Below are 19,468 nucleotides of genomic sequence, written 5' to 3'. Positions count from 1 at the left end.
GCCCCCAGATCCACCAAGACTTCATCCCAAACCAGGATTTATAACATCAAAGCAGTAAACGTCCTCCTTTCCTCCATCCCTCTCCTGGAGGGACAGCAACATCGTTCTCCTTCCTCTTTGACTAGAAACCCCTAAGCCATTCAATCCCACAGACCATCAAGCTATGGCACGTGGAAGACCTGCTCCTGCTCTGAAGCCCTTTGCACGCTGAAGCGAACAGAACTTATTTGCATTGGGCTGAGGCTGAGTAACGAAGTGACACATTGTCCTGAGCAAATCAGTAAATAACACATCCACCGTTATTTGGTTGCAAGTGGTTTTGGGGGTCATGATTTTCCAGTGCAGAGCTCTGTGCACACAAACACTCACACTGAAACCTGTGGTTTGGTTTCATAGTCAAGGCATCTTTTTTTTTTTTTTTTTTTTTTTTTTTTTTTTTGTTAATCTGGACTTAAGGCTTGATTTAATGGAGAATGAGATATGCAGAGAGACTGGTGTTGTGACGGATACCCCTGAGGAACTGCTTAACTTTGACTTCTGCATCTAGGACATTGGTTTCTCTCCTGCTCTTCTTCCTGCTGTCTCACAAGCCCTGGCAGCATCAGCACCTCTGCCCCAACACCAAAAGTCACGTTTCCTCCCCAGTTAAATACATGCACCACACAACTGGAGTAATCTCGTGGCAACTGCTTGCAGCAGCTTTGCTTTTTGGGGCTCGAAGCAGAGCTTGGTGTGCCTGGAAAAGGATCTCCAAACCCGTCAACATAATTTGATGTTTCCAGGCCCTGGGGCCACTGAGGAGCATTTAAGCAGCTCCACTTGGGATGCTCCTACCCCCTGCCCATGGCCTCTCTTTAAGCTCAGTCCTGGGGGGCAGTCCTTTTGCAAGCTGCCTTGGAGGAGGACCTATGCACAGCCGTGGACTTTGCTGATCCATCCCTTGGTGATTCTTTACTGTAGTGCCCTCGGTAAGGAAATTTTATTCCCTGAGAAAATTTAGCAGAGGCTTGGTGCTGCCAGGATGGAGAAAAGAGGGGTGTTGAGGGGGTGTGCTAAGGGAGAGACTGGGACATGGGCAAAAATTTGCTTGCTGTGTCTAGATGATGCTGAACTTGGTCTTAAATATCAACAGGATTTTTTTTTTTTTTTTTTTTTTTTTTTTACAGTTAAAATCTTGCATTATAGCTGTCTAAGCAGTAAACTGGGCTGGGCATGAGACGAGTTAAAAATAATGACACTCCTCTCCAAACGAGCCCTTCATTGGCTGTGTGTAACCAACGGGGACTATTAATGAGTGTGGTCCCAAGGTGGAGCTGGAGGCTCTGTTTTGAAAGACAGGAGGACATTTGCTCATTGTCTTTGTGCAAGAGGAAAAAGAAAATTAGTAATCAAGGGTTTTTCTGTGACATTCTGCTGAATTGCTTCAAGGGGTAGATATGGGGCAACCAGAATTAACCGTCAGGCACAAACCACCCTGTCTCAGTTTCCTCCTTTCTTGCATTGTGTGGTTTTGCTTCTGCCTCCTTTTCCCACAGCTTCAAGGTTAAATCTGGATACAGACCAGGGAAAGGGGTGTTTTTATCCCTGTAGGTCTGGCTTTCAGGGGAACAGTTTGGGCTGAAAAATAGGTCCATTGGGAAAGGTTGGGTGTTTTTTTTTCAGGCTGCTTGATGCCTGACTGTGCAGAGGTTGGGGAAGGTGAGATGGTGATGGCCAAAGCTACAGATGGGTCAGTTCAAAAGGATGGCTCAGAGGTTAAAGCGGTTCAAAGCCCCACATAGTGCAGACAAGACTTCCCCAGAGGGATGCAAAGACTAAGTGCTGCCCTTCCCACCGGGGAGGCAGGAGATGAGGTTGCTCTTGGCTGTGGCATCTAGCCCCCTTTGTGCTGGAAGTGGAATCCCTGGGGTGCTGGCATCTATCAGTGCCTGGAGAAATACTATGATAATTAGCTAATTAGCCGGGACTTGGAAATTGATCCTGATGTGGAATGCAGAAGCAGGGAGCAGTTTGAAGCCTGAAGCTGGAGGGAGGGGGGATCTGACAGAAATGGGGAAGAGGTGGCTGCAGATTTCCCGTGATCAGAGGGAGCTGGATGGGCTCCCATTTCCCACCTCCTTTTTCTGCTTTTCCCCCCACCTTGGGCACCCTTTGCTGCAAAGGCAGAACCGATGCTGGCCTCACGCCTGCCAGCAGCATTGATTTGCTGCTGAGGGGAGGACCAAACCCCCTCCCCACCCTGGGGACCCTTCTCCCACTCCATGTGGGTGCCCATCAGCCCCCACTTTTGGCTTGGTTCCTTCTTCTTCACCCTCCCCATGACATGCAACCTCCTTCCCAAGCTACCCTTCAGCCTCACCTTTTCCATGGATGCTCTTCCCTATCTTTTCCATGCCAAGCCCCCTCCCCAAATGGTCTTTGTTTCTGTGTCCAGCTCCCTGCCAGGGTGTGGGTCTCATCTTCAGACCCGGCAGGGCTCACTTTCCCCAGCCTTCCTCCCTGCCAGTCTGGGGGTACCAGGAAACCACCCATAGGTACCAGCTATTTTGGGGATGGGGACCACCTTGGGCGATGTAACCAGGCAGACTTTGGCCATCACTGGCTTTCTCCCTTCCCACTCAGGCTCAGCTTTGGTTCTGCCCGCCCTGGGGGTGGCGGGAAGGGAAACGCCTTTCCCTTGCTCAGAGGAAAATGAAAGTGGCTGCTGTCTCACAGCTCACATCTTCGGGGGCCCCATGGCTGTGCCGAGCCCCACCACAGGGCTCCCCAGCGAAGCCTTCTGCTCCATCTGCCTAGAATATTTCCGAGACCCTGTCTCCATCCACTGCGGTCATAACTTCTGCCGAGCGTGCATCACCCGCTGCTGGGAGTGGTCCACGGCAAATTTCTCCTGCCCACAGTGCCACGAAACGGCACCGGAGAGAAACCTACGGCCCAGCAGAGAGCTGGCGCGGGTGCTTGAAATAGCTAAGCGGCTGAGTTCGCAGGCGGCCAGAGGGGAGACGGTTGAGGTGGAAGGATGCGAGAGGCACCAGGAACCTCTGAAAGTCTTCTGCAAAGATGATGAAGCCTTCATCTGTGTGGTGTGCCGGGAGTCCCGACTGCACCGGTCTCACACGATGCTTCCAGTGCAGGATGCTGTCCAGGAATACAAGGTAAAGAGGATTTTTTCCATCTAGGCATGCGCTAGGAGCCAGACCAGCACCGTCAGGGCTTGATGTTCCCCTAGCAGCATGTCACCATCAGGCTGTGAAACATCTTGCCATCACCCAGGGCAGTAGGCTGGGGGCAGAAATGTTGCCCCTCCTGGGGTGTTTGCCTCCACTCCTCACCCAGAGCGAACTGGCCTTTTTCAAAATGACAGTGTAGACCACGCGCCACTGCTTCCGTGGTCTCAGTTCTCATCTAAGAGCCCGATGCTCTGTGGCTGAAGGGATGAAGTCTTAATCTTCTCTTCCCTGCTGCAAAATTCAAGCCTTTGTCCAGCTCTGGTGCTTTCTGGGTATCTGCTGATCCCAGGATGCTCTCTAAATTGGCAGGAACGTGGGCAAATAAAAAAGAACGCGTTGTCTTGCTGCATCAGTGAGTTATATCAGCTCAGAGAAAGGATCTGATGCAGGCAAGAGCTGGTGCAGAAAGCTTTCTGCACTATGTGGAATTTAAAGCATGGAAAGCTTTAAATCTTCAGCTCGGGACCCTTCCCGACCAAGAGGGACACAAGGAAAAGGTCTGGAGTTGACCACAGTGCAATCTCCTCCCCTGAGGATTTTTTTATTATTACTTTTTTTAGGCTATTCCAATCTCCAGTGACAAGGATTCGTTATTTTTTTTTTTTTTTTCTTCCCTCAGGGGCAAATCCAGGCTCGCCTTCAAGCCCTGAAAGAAGACAGAGACAAACTCCTGGGTTTTCGAGATGTTGAAATGAGGAGGAACTGGGAGTACTTGGTAAATGTTTTTGTGAGGGGGGATGAGGGCCTGGATGTTTGGCTTTAGATGAGATGCTGTGCGGGAGATTGTCCTGCTTTGCCTTGGGCCTGGGGTCCTTCTCCAGGCACCAAACCAAACGCTGCCTGGCTTTTCCCTGCCTTGTAGGAAAAAAATAACAGATCAAGCTTGGAGCCCTGCCAGGGACTCAATTGCTGAGTGCAAAGCAGTATATATCTCTATAGGATATACCATACTAGAGACGTTGACTCTAGATGTGCATGCATTAGACCTTGCTGCACCCTCCCCCTCCCCCCCCCCCCAATCTCTTCCCTTGTGCCCCCTCCTTGCAGGAGAAGACCAAAGCCGAGCGGCAGAGGGTTTTCTCAACATTCGAAGGGTTGCGCCTCTTCCTGGAGGACCATGCCCGTGATCTGTTGGCTCAGCTGGGAGTCCTGGAGAGGGACATTGAGAAAATGCAGGAAGAAAACATCACGAGCCTGACAAAGGAGATCTCTTGCCTAGACACATTGATCCAGGAGATGGAGGAGAAGTGCCAGCAACCAGCGAGTAAATTTCTGCAGGTGAGGGAGAAGGGAATGGAGCCAGGTTATCACAGCCTGGATCCAAGCTGTGGTCTGGCCCTGGGCATTGCCTGCTGATGCAGGCAAACCTGGACTGTGCTCTGCTCCAAAGCCAGATCCATGCTGTTGGTGTTTCAGTAGGTGTTTTGCTACCAAGACCCATTCACTGAGTTTCCTCTTCCCTCTCTCCTTTCCAGGACATCCGAAGCACCTTGAACAGGTATGGGCCTTCCTGAGCTTCTCCTCTCACCCCAGGCTGGGAAGAGGAGGTTGGACCTTGTGTTTGGCCTCACCCAGAGGCCAAATATTTTGCTTTGTGGACAGATCTCTGAGCAAAGGTGTCTCTACCCGTCATTGACCATACATCAGGTTTATGAAAGCCTGCAGCACTTCCTCCAGCCTACGGGTTCATTTGGTCTCTCTCAGAGGAGATGCATCCTTACCTCTTCATTCTTGGCCTCTTTCTCTAGGTTTCAAAATGAAAATTTCCAGCAGCTGCCGTTGCTTCTTTCAGAGCAGGAAAAGAAAATCAGTCACTTCAGGGAAAAAAATATCGCTGTAGAGGAGATTCTGAAGAGCTTCCAAGGTATTGAGCGTGGGCTGGGGTGGGGAAATGGAGCAATACCTGTGTGAACATGAATTATATTGATTTACTTGGAGTGTAAATTGTATTAAATATTATTAATGTGATTATATGTGTGATCTCAGCATGGCAGAATCTCTCTGTTTTAATGTTCATGCTGATACCTGCATGTTATATCAACTGATGTCTCTCTTCTCCCCTCTTTAGATGTCCTGATGTTTGAGTTGCCTGAAAAGAGTAAGTCCACACCTCCTGGACATGAGGGAGTGGGAAGGACCAAGGGAAGGCTGAGCCCAGCCTGGGATGGGCCATGAGTTGGAGGGCCGTCTGGGGGAAGATGCTGCCGTGTCTGAACAAAACAATGAATGGGAGGGGAGGCAAAAACACCATTAGGGGTAAGGGAATCTTCACCATAATCTTGTTGGATTCATTCCTTTGATGGAGCTGCTAAGCTACATGAAGACTAGCTCTGCCCCTCACATCAGTATGTTCAGGGGCCAATGTGTGTTTTGGCATTTTGGGCACACAAAAAAAAGCAGGGGGAGGTGTCTCCTACTCATCTGTCCTGGAGCTTGTTCTCTTGCTCTCTTGGGAAGCGTCTTCTGATGCTCACCCTGAGTCATGTGGGATGGGGAAAGCAACATCTGCCTTTGCTGCAAGGGCAGAGTGTCCCAAGCCACGGGATGGGTGATGCTACAGGACCTTCCTGCTCAGCCCCAGCAGTGAAGCAGAACCTGGAGCCGTGGGAAATGGTTTGGTTTCCTTTGATGCTCTACTCTCTGCCCCTTGCAGTGAAGGTGACCCTGGATCCATCCACAGCTCACCCCCAGCTTGTCGTGTCTGAAGACAGGAGGAGCGTGAGGTGGGAAGATGCCCAGCAGGACCCATCTGTTGAGGGGTTTGGCACAGATCCCTATGTGCTGGGCTGCGAGGGCATCACTTCAGGGAGATTCTGCTGGGATGTGGAGGTGTCACCCCCAGGCTCCTGGGCCGTGGGGGTGGCCAGGGAGTCCCTGAAGAGGAAGGAGGAGACTGCTGTGAGCTCTGAGATGGAGCTCTGGTCTATGGGTCTCTGTGAGGGTCAGTTTTGGGCGCTCACCTCCCTCGAGCGTATCCCGCTATACCAGATCCAGGTCCCCAGAAGGGTTCGAGTCTCCCTGGACTATGAAAAGGGTCAGGTGGCATTTTTTGATGCAGATAAGAGGGCCCTGATCTTCACTTTCCCAGCAGTCTCATTCAAAGGGGAGAGTATTCATCCCTGGTTCCTGGTGTGGAGTGAGGGGTCCCAGATCACACTGTGTCCCTGAAGCTCTCCCAAACACAAGTTTCATGTCTCAAAGATCCCTATTTCCAGCACTTTGGAGGACTTCTGTCTACTGAAGTCCTAGTTGGCCTTTCTGGCCTTTCCTTCCATCCTTGGTGATGCTGAAGGGTTGAGTGTCTCTGTGGGTCAGTGTCCCACGTGGTCACCCCCAACCTGGGGTATCAGTGGCTGACAAATGGAGCCATGTCTGCCCCACAGCATCTTGCACCAGCTTGACTGCTTTTCTCTCTTCTCTTACGGTTTTAGATGAAGTAAAAATATTTATGTGCTGTAACATTCTCTGTCTGGTTATTTGCCGCTTCTGGGTGTCAGGTGCAAGGGGGGGAAGCTGGACTTCTGCTGGACTAAAAATCATTCCTAATATTCACACAAAGCCTGTGAGTTGGCTGTGTCTACACCGAGAAAGGTCCACAAGCCCCGCGTAGTGACCTAGGGCCATCCCTAGAAGCCATGTGCCACACTGCTCTCCTGTCTGCTGGCAGTGCCATCCAGAGGGAAAGACACAGAGGAGAAAAATCATGTATTTTTTTATTACTTAATGGTATAGAATCATTTAGTTTGGAGAAGACTTTTGAGACCATCCAACCACACATCATAGATGTTTCAAATATAAAGTGTTGGAGGAGAAGAGAGGAAACAGTTGAGGCTCAGGAACAGCTTTGCCATGCATGAACTTCCCATTAGCAGTGGTATCACCTTGGTGAGACCCCATCTTGCAGCCCTGAAGAATGGTGTTGATCTCATCTGATATGAGAAATTCATAGAGCAGATGTTTGCATCTGACCTGGTCACCACAGGATCCTTTATCAGGGAGAAACTGACTGGTTTAGGGCAGCTGCACCCACTGGGAGGTTTGGGAAAAAAAGAACAAAAAAAAGGTAATGTTTGGACCCCCTTGGTTTGGAGGTGACTGTCTCGGATGGGGACATCTATGCTTAAGTAGGCAAACCTTGGGAAAACTTGCTTTTTCCTTGCCACTACTCTAGATTTTCCCCTTTTTCCCACTATTTCACATTTCTATGCCCCAGCGTCCCCTCTCCAGAGCTTTTTCACTCTCTTTGCCTTCTTTTCCTCAGGTTTATCTCTTCTCTTATTCCCTGTGCATCAATCACCCAGTTTCATGGTGAAAAGGAAATGCAAAAGCCAAAGTCCCGATTTCTCCTGTTCCCCATGATCCCAAGGGCAGCAAGAAGGCATGTGTTTTTCACCTGAGGCCATAAAAAGTGGGGAGGACACTGCTTCCCATGTCTCAGGGACACAACCTGAGCTGGGACCTGGCCCCCACCACCCAGAGCCACGGATGGACCCTTTCACCAGTGAAGGAAGCATGAGAAAAAATGAACATGAGCCTCCCTTCATCTGCGTCAAAAAACGCCACCGTCCCTCCACCATAGTCCAGGTGGATGCTGACCCTCCGGGGCACCCAGCGGAGGGGTAGGAGGGTGACCTTGTGGGTGGTGAGTGCCCGGACTTGCCCCCCCCCATTTCTCCACCCCCCAGATCCCTCCTTGGGGGCAAAGGCTGAGATGCCCCTTCCGACAAATGGACTCACGGGCCACCCCCACAGCCCAATCCCCCCCGTCCCCCACCTCCACCTCCCAGAAGTGTCGGCCAGCCATGAAACCCTGGCAACCCAGCACGAAGGGCCAGTAGTCAAATCGCTCAGGGTTATCGGGCAGGTCCCGTCGTCCTCCCCCACGTCTCACGCTCTTACAGTCCTCGGAGAGGATGAGGTCAGGATGAGCTGTGTTGGGGTCCAGGGTCATGGTGGCTGTGGGGTAGGGGACAGGGGTGTCAGAAGCAGGGCTAAGCCCCCCAGGGATGCAGGGGATGTGGGGGCAGCCAGCAGAACCCAGGATAGCATCCAAGGGGCAAAAGCATCCCCAAGACGGACACATCCCCAGGATGGGGAATAGTGCTCTACTTGAAGTAGAAAAGCTGTTTTTAACCCAAAAAGACAAGGCACACAGTAATGGTAACAGGCTCGTGCAGAAATCCCTGCAGACTTTATGCTACGTCAGGCCAAAAATAAATGCTGGGGGAAGTTAAAAAAAATGAAGGGAAGCAATCCGTGGGATGTAAACCAGTGAAATCTTGAGCTGATTGTCTCCTACAGCAACCACAGGACAAGACCAGACTGGTTTGGCTGAGCCTGTGGTTTAAAAAAAAAAAAAAAGAAAAAAAGAAAAAAAAGCGCTAAAGCCTGAAGACAGGGTGATGAATTAGGTCACTCTGTTTCCATGTTTGTTTCAGGGAAATAGTTAGGTTTCAAGGCAAGGGCTCTACCCTGGGGTGGGTTTTCCTCCAGCATTATGCAGAGGCTCCAGCTGCAGGGCTGAGAAAACTTGCTGGGTTGCCCTAATTTTCATATTCTTCCCTTAGTATCTATTTTTGGCTACTTTGGGCTAGGTGCACCTTCACCTAACAGGTACGGCTGCTCTGGTGTTCCCACGCTCAGCCAAAGCCAGTTTGGGGAAAGGCTAGGCTGGAGGGGGAGACAAACCAGAGAGCAGCCCATCCATCATACATGAGCATCCTTCAGGAATTAGGGCAAAACATGCATAATTAAGAGAGTGATAAATGTGGCATTAAGCGAATTTCAAATTGTCATTTCTTCTGACCAGGAAAAGCCCTTTGCTCTTCCTCTCCTCCATCTCAGGTATTTCTGTTCCCAAAGGATATCCAGAATGAGCTACAGGCAGCTCAGCTCTTCCAGCTAGCCCCAAAATATGGCTAGTCTATTTTTTCCTCCTCCTCAAGCCCTTCTCAGTACCTTGTAGCTTCTTCAGGGTTTCCTTCAGAGCACTGTTCCTCCATGAGAAGCGACAAACTCTCTCTTCTGACTCTGGAGAAACACCTACTGGCAGCTGGAAAGTCACTTTCCCACGCCTGGGGAAAAAAAAAACCCAAAACCAAACAACTCACGCTTTTCAGAATGATCGTCCTCATTTCAGGAAATCCGATGCCACCAGAAATGAGGTGATGGTGCTTAAAAAGCTCATGAAAGAGCATTTCAGAGAGTCCATGTACCTGCTGATGGGGCTTTTCACATCATCCTAGTAAAAGAAGAGAGAAAGAGAAAAGGAAGCTCAGTGTGAGCTTTTCTCCTTAAATTGTAGCAATGCTGCAATTATTTCATTGGGGACAGACTTCTTGGGTCTCTGTTCCAACCCTTTGCTCAGTGCCGTGTCCAGGCAAAGATCTGAATATGTGGAAGGATGGAGATACCCACATCTAGAAGGACCCTGGATGAGGGAGGCACCATGCTCACAGGGAAAACATTTTTTCCCCTAAATGTAGAAAAAATTTATCTTGTTGCAACCTGTGCTAGCTGCCTCCCACCCTTTCGCTGGACACCTCTGAGATGCGGGCTCTGTCTGCTCCCTAATCCCATTAGACCACCGCAGATTACCAGGGCCCCCAGCAGCCCTAATAGGCATTAATGACCCTATCAGCACCACCTAAGACTCCACCCATGGCCCAGGGGCTCTCGGGTGGATCAGTCCTGGGGCATTTAGTCCTTTTATAAGGAATGTGGCCATGGACCCTGCTTGATTCACCCTGTGGGCTGCGTTCCCAGCTCCTGCCTATGGACCTACCTGGTGCTCTGGGCTGCTCTGCTCCCCTCCTTCAGGTACTGAAAAGGTGGTGGGAAGGCTGGTGATGTTCTTACTCCCTACACTACCATGCTTAGTTCCCCATACCGTAGGGAATCACCAGCCCTCGCTATTCCTTCCCACAGACAGTGATTTTATTCCCTTTTTTTTCCATCTTTCCAGGTTGTAAATCTCCCTGTCCTCGTGCCCTTGGGGTTTTCATATCTACAGAGGGACTAGCAGCAAGGTGGAACCAGAAAAGCGCAAGTAATTAAGCCAGCAGCTACATGGTGGGGAGGACACTCCCTACAACATTCCCTTGAAAAGCTGTAAACTGCAAAAATTTGCTCACCGATTGCTGATTCTTCTCTTCTTGCCATTGTGTCGGGGTGTCCAGCTGGGAAATCTCTGAGAGTTTGGTGGCGTTTTTTGCCTGCCTCTTCTCAATCTCATTTTTCAGGTCTTCCAGCTGTGAAAGTAAGGAGAGCTTGTGTCCTCCTGGGACCTGCAGTGTCCCTAAAGCCTGAGTGCAGTCTGGAGTGCTCAGCTTCTATCCTCCCCTTTTAAGATGCAAAGGAGCAGTGGGATGGAAAAGAGCATGAGGAAAATGCCTTTCCATTTCCCACAGGACGAGATCACCCATGAACCCAAATCCCTACTAATTTGTCTTGAATTCCTGGAGAAATTTGGATTTAAAAAAAATCAAACCTGATGCAAAAAAGCAACATGTGCTGATAAAAGCCACAAACACACTTCCGTGAACTTGGGCAGAAAGCCATGATATTCCCGCACTTAAGCAGCACAGCAGTGGTGCAAAGCAACCAAAAAGGATCTAAAGAAATTACCCTAATGCCGGTTTATTACTGCCCAGGGACTTGAGAGGTCAGGGAGGTTGACACCTACCAGATCCTCCAGCTTTCTGCACTCCAGAGTAGCTGTCCCTCCTCAGAGACCTTCTCTCTCCTCCTTTAGAAAACTTAATATCTGCCTGAATTTCCTCCAAGGTGAACTTAAAAAGAAAAAGAACAATCAACCAAACAAAAAACCCCTGTTGTTTCTACCCCTTTGATAGGGTTGGGTCTTTCTCTTCCTGTTCCTTCCCAGCCCTGGGTAAAACTGCGGCAGGGATGTGTTGAGTCTGAGAGACTCGCACCATGGCTCCTGGGCAGGAGGTGGTGATACCCTTGGACTGATGTGCTGGGAGCATCACCTTTCTCCCTTGGCAACCTTCCAGCTTTTTATTCTGGGAAGCTGCTGAGGGCTGTCACCTCATTTCTTTTGTTTTTTGGCGGGGGTTTTTTTGGTTTTTTGGTTTTTTTTTTTTTTTTGGGTTTTTTTTTTGAGTTGGGCACCAGGTGAAACCATCAGCCCTCCCAGAAAAGGGCTGGAGGCAAAAGAAGACATTCAGGCTGCCAGAAAGATACGGAGCTCTCTTTCCCATCAGGAAGAACTGTGGGGGGAGTTGCTCTCCCTGGGAACAGCAGGACTTGAAGTAAAACCACTTCCCAGGGAAGAGTGGCCTGGGGTTGACAGTTGGGAGGCAACCTGTTCTGGCAGACGCAGGAGGTGGGCGCAACCAAGTGAATGTGGGCATCTAACCAGACACCTCCGTCTGAGCTGGGCTGCTTTGGTCTTCAGCGGAGATTGGCTCCGCGCTGTCGGCAGAGCCTAGGGCACAGCTTCTTTCATCTCAAAATCAGGTGCCTACGGTTGGGCAAATGAGTCGCACCCTAAAATCGTCTACAGAGCCTGGAAAACCAGCTGGGGTGGAGATATCTGCATTGCATATTTCTAGAGCAAAGGGACACCCTGGAAGAAAGCTGGAGCTGGGAGGGAGCTGGATGGATATCACAGATGTGGAAGGGACCTTGTGGTCCTGAAAGAGTCAGAAAAACATTGATTTCTACCTCTAAGGAAAGCACAGATTTACTGGGACCTGGGCTTTGTGCCTTGTGTTTCTCAGGAGGTGCCTCTGAGAGGAGCATGGTGGGACCATGGTAGTTCAGGGTTTGCAGACCAGCTCAAGAGCTTTTCCCTTCATTCACCTTGGTTTTCTTCTTTGGTCCTTCCTGCACTGTCAGCCTGTCTATTTGTATTCCCTTCTGCCTTTCCCAGCTGGGTTTGGATCCATGTCTGGATGTGGACCCAGCATGCAGGATCATACTCCTTCCTGACAGAGATGTGGCAAAGGGAAAGAGGATGAGATGGGAGAAAGAGCAAAAAAATACTCAAGGCTGTTTGCTCAAAAGTGTTTCCCAGTAGCCCTGATTGCCCTTTTTTTTCATAAACACTCATGCTTGAGCTCCTGCAGTGATTTCAGGTTGGCTTTGCAGAAAGATGATGTCTATCCTGCAGCAGGATCCCCCATGTTTCCCAAATGATGTGACCAAGTGACAGCGCTGCACCAGACTGAGGAGCATGGATGGAGGGGAGATGTCACAACGCAACAAAGAGCACGGAAACACCAGCCATAAGTTTGCCCCCAGCGGGACCTGTGGGGATGGTGAGATGGGGCTTCATCACAGGGTGGCCACTCATATCTCGTCTGTTATTCTGAGCCCAACATTGCCTGCGCCCTCCCACTCTTGCTTCTGGTTCCTCTTCTCGGTTCTGTAATCAATAACATGTATTTATTTCAGTGATGCCTCTTCCTCTTTTGGGTTTCCTCAGAAGAAAATCAGCAGTTTTTGAGGGAATTAATCTAAGTGAGCCTGGCAATAATGCCAGAACTTGTATCTTACCAATCCACTCCACCTGCTTTTATAGTCAAGGAACATCTAACCAGGAGCCTCCTATACCATTTATCTCGGCTTGTTCCTCCTGAATACCAACAGTGAGAAACAGGCTTTTCTTAGGAATTATCCAGGAAGCTAGATGTGTATAATGGTGTGGAAAATCACATTCCAGGTGTGTTTGTTTCCCTTTGCTGCCTGCAATGAGGGCTTGAATGGCCGGAGGTCCACAAGGTGTCATCCTGTGCAGCTTTTCTTAATCCTGCTGACCCAAAGGCTAAGAAATCCAGAACAATACAACCATAACAAGGCAGAAAGTGGAACATGCAAAAAAAAAAGTGTTCTTTTATTTAAAATAAACATCAGAAATGTATACAGAGACCGGCTCCCCAAGCCAAGCCAGTTTGTCCTAAAAGGCTACCTCCCTTGGCAGAACAGACTCTAGATGTGCTTTGCCATTGATGTCAGAAAGAAAACACTTTGGAAAGAGATATAAACCAGGGAAGATTCAGTCCATTAAAGGCAAAATAATTTTAAAGAGACCACATCTCAAAGTTCTGAGTGCTCTCCACCCTTGATCAACGCCTCAGTGTTCCCTTCCTTCCGATGTGCTGACTCCATCACCTTGTACTGGCTGATTTTTCCTCTTCACTGGTGTACCCACCTCCCCATCCTCATCATACAGGTGCCGGAGCTCCCATGTCCTCCACTGGGAAAGGAGCAGCAAGTTCCTTCAGCACAATGTTTTGAGCAACCACAGCAAACAGCTGGCATCACACAGGACACATCCCTTTTGTTAAGGTCAGTCTGGCAGATGTCTCAAGGGCAGATCCAGAGGGGAAACCTGAACCCTACCCAGTCCAGAGGGGATATCAGCTGCCTGGTCATGGACTGGTCCTCTGAGGGTGGGGTTTGGGTGATTTCTTGCAAACGAGCCCCTATCCCCATCTTGAACCAGGGGAGGACCCTCTCCCCATTGAATGACGCTCTAGTATAAACCAAGATGGGAACATCATCATCTGTGCTGAAAAATGCTACCCGCCCCTCTTCATAGTCCAAGGCAACTCGTATCCTCCTGGGAAGCTGGTTCAGGCGCAGGTTGGCACGGGGGGATGTGAGAGAATGATAAGCCTCCAGTGCCCAGACCCCCTCCTTGGGAGTGAAGCTCATCGGTCCCTTCCTCTTGATTGATGCTCGGGCCACCCCCAGGGCCCAGACACCCCCCTGCCCCACCTCCACCTCCCAGAAATGCCTCCCCGAGGTGAAGCCCTGGCAGCCCAGCACACAGGGTTCAAAGTCAAATCTCTCCGGGTTGTCCAGGAGGTCCTGCTGTGTCAACTGGCCCCTGGCTTGTTTTCGGTCCTCAGAGAGGTGAAGGTTGGGGTGAGCCGTGACTGGGTCCAGGGTCACATCGGCTGCGGGACAAGGGAGAACCAGAGTACCAGAGGTAGGGCTTGGCCTTAGGAGAGGCTGGAGATGTTTCTTTTCCTCCCAGCATCTGGGACCCGCCCTGTTCTGCTTCTCCCAGCTCTGGATGTTTCATGGGGATCATGGGCAGGGCTGGGGCTGGCACTAGACTTGGGGTTCCCCAGCAGAGATGCCCCTGGGTAGAAGGAGAAGAGGGAGAGGACAAAGCATAGAGCAGAGGCATGGGGAAGGGATAGGGGGAAATTCCTGGGGAAGAAAGGGGAAGCACAAATGCTCTTCTCAGGTGTTCCCTTTCTTTGGTTCCCATGGGGGCATTTGGCTTTATTAGGACCATATCTCAGCCCCTGGATACACCAGGAGTATCAATATCAGGATGCTGTCACCCTTCCCTTCCTTCCCCCCGTGGGGATTGCATTGTTTCTTCCATGGAAATCTCTTCCACAAGCCAAAACCCCATTTTTCTCCCACCCACTACCATCGACTTACTTGGCTCTTGCAATTTAAACATCAGGCTGTCTAAAGAGGAAAGAGATTTTGTGGTATCAGGTTTGTGTGTCAGACAAACTGGCTGCAGCTTAGCTTTATCATGAAGGCTGGGGAGGCAAAACAGCTAATAGGGGACTTAGAATTGGAAATATTGAGGGTGTGAGGGCTTGGCTGGCTGCAAAGGCTCTGAGTTGGCTTGCTTTGGTGCAGGTATTGATGCTGTGATAGCTATACAACTCTCCCAAAGCCAGGGGAGATGAACCTCCTGGCCAAGCTAAGCTCATCTCATCTCCAAGAGATTCTGCAACAGATTTCTCCCCTTGTAGCATCCTCTCCCTGGCTTTGTACCCACGTGAACTTTAATTTTCCCACCAGCTTGGAAGTAATGGGAACAACCGCATAAGCAGCACTGTTTGAATTTGCTTTTCACATGAGACATGGGAGAGGAGACTCTTTTGCTGAGCTTGTTTTTTCTCTTCTCTCCACTTCCCAAGTAATTTTTCCCCAGGAGAAACTGTCAGTGTCCTTCTCCAGTTAAAAGTTTCAGCCGCATTTATTTACAATGGTCACTAGGTGGGTTTTGCATTAGCGGCCAGCACGCAAGTACCCAGTTTCTCCCAGATATCAAGTACACAAGGCAACGTGCCCTCTCCTAACCCCGGTCAGTGTACCTTGGCATCTCCTCAGTGTGTCTCTCACGAGGATGTTTCTCTGAGCAAAGCCCTCAAGCCTTCTTTCCAGATCAGAGGAAATCTCCACCGGAGGGTTGAACTTCATCATCTCACAACTGCAAAGAGAGTGAAAGAGGGCCAAAACCCCCCACGTGTGATATATTTGATTGCTCATTTTGTTCTCATTGAGTAATCTGGGAGAATCTATGGGATGGGACGGGGATACTTATCCAAGCACAAATAAAACCCCGCTTTTCCCTGCCCTGTTTCTTTGCAGTTTGTTTCCCCCCGGGCAATCACTGAACAGATGTTTCTGAACACAAAGCACTGTCCTGGGAGGCTGAGCTATCGACTGGATCCATCTGGTCTGAAAGCTCGACCTCAGGATTCACCCAGGTGACATCCAGACCTCTCCAAGTGTGGGTGAAGTGAAAGGGAACCACATTACCTATTCAAGAGTCTTCTGATGTCCTAGAGGTGAGAAGAGAGAGGAGAGACAGTTGAGGAAGAGGAACTGCAAGTGTTGGGTGTTCTAACAAACTTTACTCTTTTTTTTTTTTTTTTTTTTTATCACAGTGGAGTAGCAAAGAGGGACCCTACCCTTGTGATGATCCCACCTGCAGCAATGCTACAAGACACCAGGGAGTTCCCATGGAGCTGAATTTGGGTTCCCAGGTCTCAGGCTTTGCTCTATCCCTCCTTTCCCCACCAGCCCTGATGCTTTGGGCTCTCACCTGCAGGAATTGGCTCGCCGGCTGCTGGAATTTGCCCTCCATCTCCCAGATCAGGGTGTCGAGGTGGGACATTTCCTCTGAGACCTTCGCCACTGCTTCCTCCTGGACCCTGGTGATGGCCTGGTCCAAGTTTGCCAGCTGAGTCAGGAGGAGGCACTCTTGGTCCTTCAAAAATTGGTGCAATTGCTCAAATTCCCACACTATCTTCTTTCCTTCATTTTTGGTTTTCTCCTGCCAGGATCAGAGATGAGGGCAAAGGGGATGATGAGGGCAAAGGCTGTCTGTCCCCTCCCCCCATCCCCATCCCGCCCCAGCTCCCTTTGCAGAGGAGCTGCAGTGTTATCTCCCCAGTGCAGGCTCCAGCTGATGTGAAACCCCAGCAGATAAAACACACAGGGTTGACCGGTTCCCAGAGCAAATAGCACAACACTCTGCAAACCAAATAAACAAGATCCGACCTCAAAATCCACCAGCAATGCTGGGGTGGGTGGAGAGACTCCCACTCCCCCATGTTCCTGCTGGAAGGCACCTACCAGGTACAAGCTCTTCCTTACTCCAGTTTTTCTGCTTTCCAGGTATTTTTCTCTCTCCTCCTTTAAAGCCTGTAGGCAGGCTTGGATTTCTTCCTGAGGAAAAACAAAAGATGGTCTTGGAGGAACTGAGAAAAAAAACCTTTTTCCACTGAAATTCCTTCTGCCCTTATTTTAGATGGGTGAGCCTTTGCCTAAACACTGGCTCATCTGCAAGGAGCAAAGCTGGGGGAGGAGGAAGGTCCACAAGTGACCAGCACTGCTCTGAAGATCTGTGCAAAGCAAATGCAACCTTCAAACACCACCCTTGCTGCCAGCACTGGGAAAAACTTTTGCAGAAGAGCAAAACACCGACACTAATCAATAGTTAGCGTCCAGGGAAGCATGCAAAAGCAAGATAAGTGCCTTCTGCTTATCTTTTGCTTGAGATTTCCCTCAAAAACACTTTCAGCCTCCAGAAATTGGTAGCTCTGGGATAAATACCTCTGTACTTGATAACCCTCCGTGGATTTATTCAGTGTGCATTTACGTAAGTGTTTCTCAAACCCACAGAAACCTTTAGCATCAGCAACATCTGGCAGCAAGGAGTTCCTCCTGTTAATGCTGCACGATGCTGCACTGTGTTTGTATGGCTCTGCCAAGTGCTCAACTTCTAGGTAAGAAAGATGATGAGAGCAGGTCTGGACAAGCAAGAAAAGAGGGAAGGAGCAGGGAAGGGGAAGAAATGGAAACAGTGATTTCTCTGTATTCGAAACTGAAGATACAGTGGATAGTGGAACAAATTTGCAAAATTGCCCTCAATGTAACAGTTAAAAAACAAAACAAAAACAACAAAAAACTCCAAAACAATTCTTGGGTATTTTAACATGTTTTGAATATTATCACTATTAGTATTTCAGTTCAGCCAAGTCAACAAGCAGAGTTCAAAGAAGAAAAAGACTAACAAGGTATTTTTTTTTATTTCTCCCAGGCTGTTGATAAAGATGAATAAATTAAAGAGGGGGGAAGAAAAACCCTGATAGGAACATGCTAAAACCGAATGTCCATGCAATAAAATGCAGGCAGGAAGCACACTGGTGACACCCAAAGATCCCTGTTTGCAGCTGTGCCACAAAGGTGCACGGAGAGTGGATGCACCCGAATGGCTGCACTTTGCCCCTGGAAATGGATTTTCCATGAGATGGGAAGATGCAAGCACATCCCTAGGCTTTACCTTATATTCCTGGGCAGCTTCTTCAACAGGGACCACAGCGTGGAAGCGGTGAGCCTGGGACCTGTCACACACCACACAGATGGGCTGCTGGTCCTCCTTGCAGAAGAGCTTCAGAGCCTCCTGGTGCTGCTTGCACAAATTCCATCCCGCTGCTTCTCCTCCTGCCCGCAGGCTCAGCTGCCTGGTGATTTTGGCAATATTTGCCAGCTCCCTGCTAGGACGGAAAATTTTCTGCAAGGCAGTCTGCCTGCACTGTGGGCAGGAGAAAGGGGCCTCCAGCCCTTCCCAGCAGCGGGTGATGCACACACGGCAGAAGTTGTGCCCACAGTGGATGGAGACAGGGTCTTGGAAATAACCCAAGCAGATGGAGCAGGAGGCTTCACTCTGCAGGTTTTCCACCGGGTTCTGCATAGCCATGGCTCTTCCCAGCCTATCTCTGGGACAGGATCAAACAAGCTTCGCTTTGCAGGAAGAAGAGGAGGATGTTGCTCCTTCTGGCTTGGCTGGTTTCTCGTAGTGAATGGGGGAAAATCAACTCCCAGCCCTAACACCATGCAATGACCACCACGGGAGGTGTGGAGAGGAGAGAGAAGAGGGTAAGCGTGTGTGATGCTTCCTCCTCACCTCCTGTCAGCCTCCCACAAGTTTCAGATCAGTTAACTTTGAGCCAGATGTGGGTTAGCAGATAAGAGGCTGGAGGGCAGGGCTGCTCTTCAGCAGGGCTGGGATGGGCGGGAGAGGTAGCTGGGGAGGAATCTCATGTAAACTGGGGCGGGATATCCCCCCCACACCAGGACCAACTATGGAACGGGACCTCAGGGTCCTGGAGGTGACAAGCTGTCAATGGTGGTGGGATCGTGCACCAAAGGTATCAACCCCATGTGGGGCTGCATTAGCAAGAGTGGTGGTGGTGGGGGGGGGTTGCTCCCCTCCGTCAGCACATGTGAGGACATATCTGTGTACAGGGGCCAGTTTGAGCCTTCCCAGTACAAGGCAGACAGGGTCAGGCCACCAAACTGAGGCCCAGGACAGATGGAGAGAGACTGGGAATATCCAGCCTGGAAAAGAAAAGGATGGAATCACTGTCTGCAGCTGCTCAAAAGAGTTAGAGAGAGGACAGAGCCAAACCACATCTCTCCATGCCTCCCATTATACCTTTTTAATTGTTTAATTACCCATTTAGGCTGTTTAAACAGACCTCCTGGGCCCATAGTCATCCTTGCCCTGCTTTTTTCGGCTTTCCTAGGCATCTACTATTGAGAAACGGGGCAAGGACTTGATGGACCTTCACCTGAACCCCTGTGTCTGTTGTATATTCTCAAGGAAAAAGTCCATTCTCCTGCTTGACTAAAATGCAGTACATCAGGGATCATGTGGAAGCACCACCAAAAGGAGCGGCCCCGAGAGGGCTCCACGCCTCCCCACCAAGAAGCACAGTGGCATTTTCCTTCCCAGACCTGCACACAAATTTCTCCACAGCCTCCTTGACAACCGTAGTTTGTGAAATCACAGAATTTCTTTTCCAGCTAAGGGGAAACATCAAGTGACTGTGAGGATGTTTCCCTCTTGTACCTGGAAGGAAAGAGGGGATGTATTTACACGTGGTTGTAGTTTGCTCCTCAGTGTTTTATCAGCAGTCAGGCTTCGTGGAGGGAAGGTGATG

The 19,468-nt window shown here is 49.9% G+C and overlaps 2 protein-coding genes across 2 annotated transcripts; one reads left to right on the top strand and one right to left on the bottom strand.

The window, feature by feature from the left end:
• Window positions 1–2,552: 2,552 nt before the first annotated feature.
• Window positions 2,553–6,689, top strand: LOC121080251 (E3 ubiquitin-protein ligase TRIM7-like). The gene is made up of 7 exons (XM_040578105.1): window positions 2,553–3,155; window positions 3,850–3,945; window positions 4,278–4,508; window positions 4,706–4,728; window positions 4,979–5,094; window positions 5,299–5,328; window positions 5,884–6,689. The coding sequence occupies exons 1-7, from the start codon at window positions 2,553–2,555 to the stop codon at window positions 6,396–6,398; spliced, it is 1,614 nt and encodes a 537-aa protein (XP_040434039.1). The 3' UTR covers window positions 6,399–6,689.
• Window positions 6,690–6,966: 277 nt separating this feature from the next.
• On the bottom strand, window positions 6,967–18,501 carry LOC121080290 (E3 ubiquitin-protein ligase TRIM39-like). The gene is given in 12 exon segments (XM_040578210.1): window positions 6,967–7,895; window positions 7,897–8,186; window positions 9,189–9,304; window positions 9,446–9,471; window positions 10,364–10,527; window positions 13,571–14,158; window positions 14,658–14,687; window positions 15,329–15,444; window positions 15,777–15,799; window positions 16,063–16,293; window positions 16,596–16,688; window positions 17,806–18,501. Coding segments are annotated over 12 exon segments (2,325 nt in total). The 5' UTR covers window positions 18,223–18,501; the 3' UTR covers window positions 6,967–7,664.
• Between the last annotated feature and the right edge of the window lie 967 nt (window positions 18,502–19,468).

Source organism: Falco naumanni, chromosome 24 (genome assembly GCF_017639655.2).
Source record: "Falco naumanni isolate bFalNau1 chromosome 24, bFalNau1.pat, whole genome shotgun sequence".
NCBI lineage: Eukaryota > Metazoa > Chordata > Aves > Falconiformes > Falconidae > Falco > Falco naumanni.
This window is presented reverse-complemented; position numbering and strand designations above follow the sequence as displayed.

What these genes read in the sequence shown, in the direction of transcription:
- LOC121080251 (XM_040578105.1), top strand. Translation starts at nt 2,553, where the DNA reads ATGGGGACCACCTTGGGCGATGTAACCAGGCAGACTTTGGCCATCACT. An exon ending in CAGCGAGTAAATTTCTGCAG is followed by an intron (nt 4,509 to 4,705) that starts GTGAGGGAGAAG and finishes TCTCCTTTCCAG; the next exon opens with GACATCCGAAGCACCTTGAA. An exon ending in GATTCTGAAGAGCTTCCAAG is followed by an intron (nt 5,095 to 5,298) that starts GTATTGAGCGTG and finishes TCCCCTCTTTAG; the next exon opens with ATGTCCTGATGTTTGAGTTG.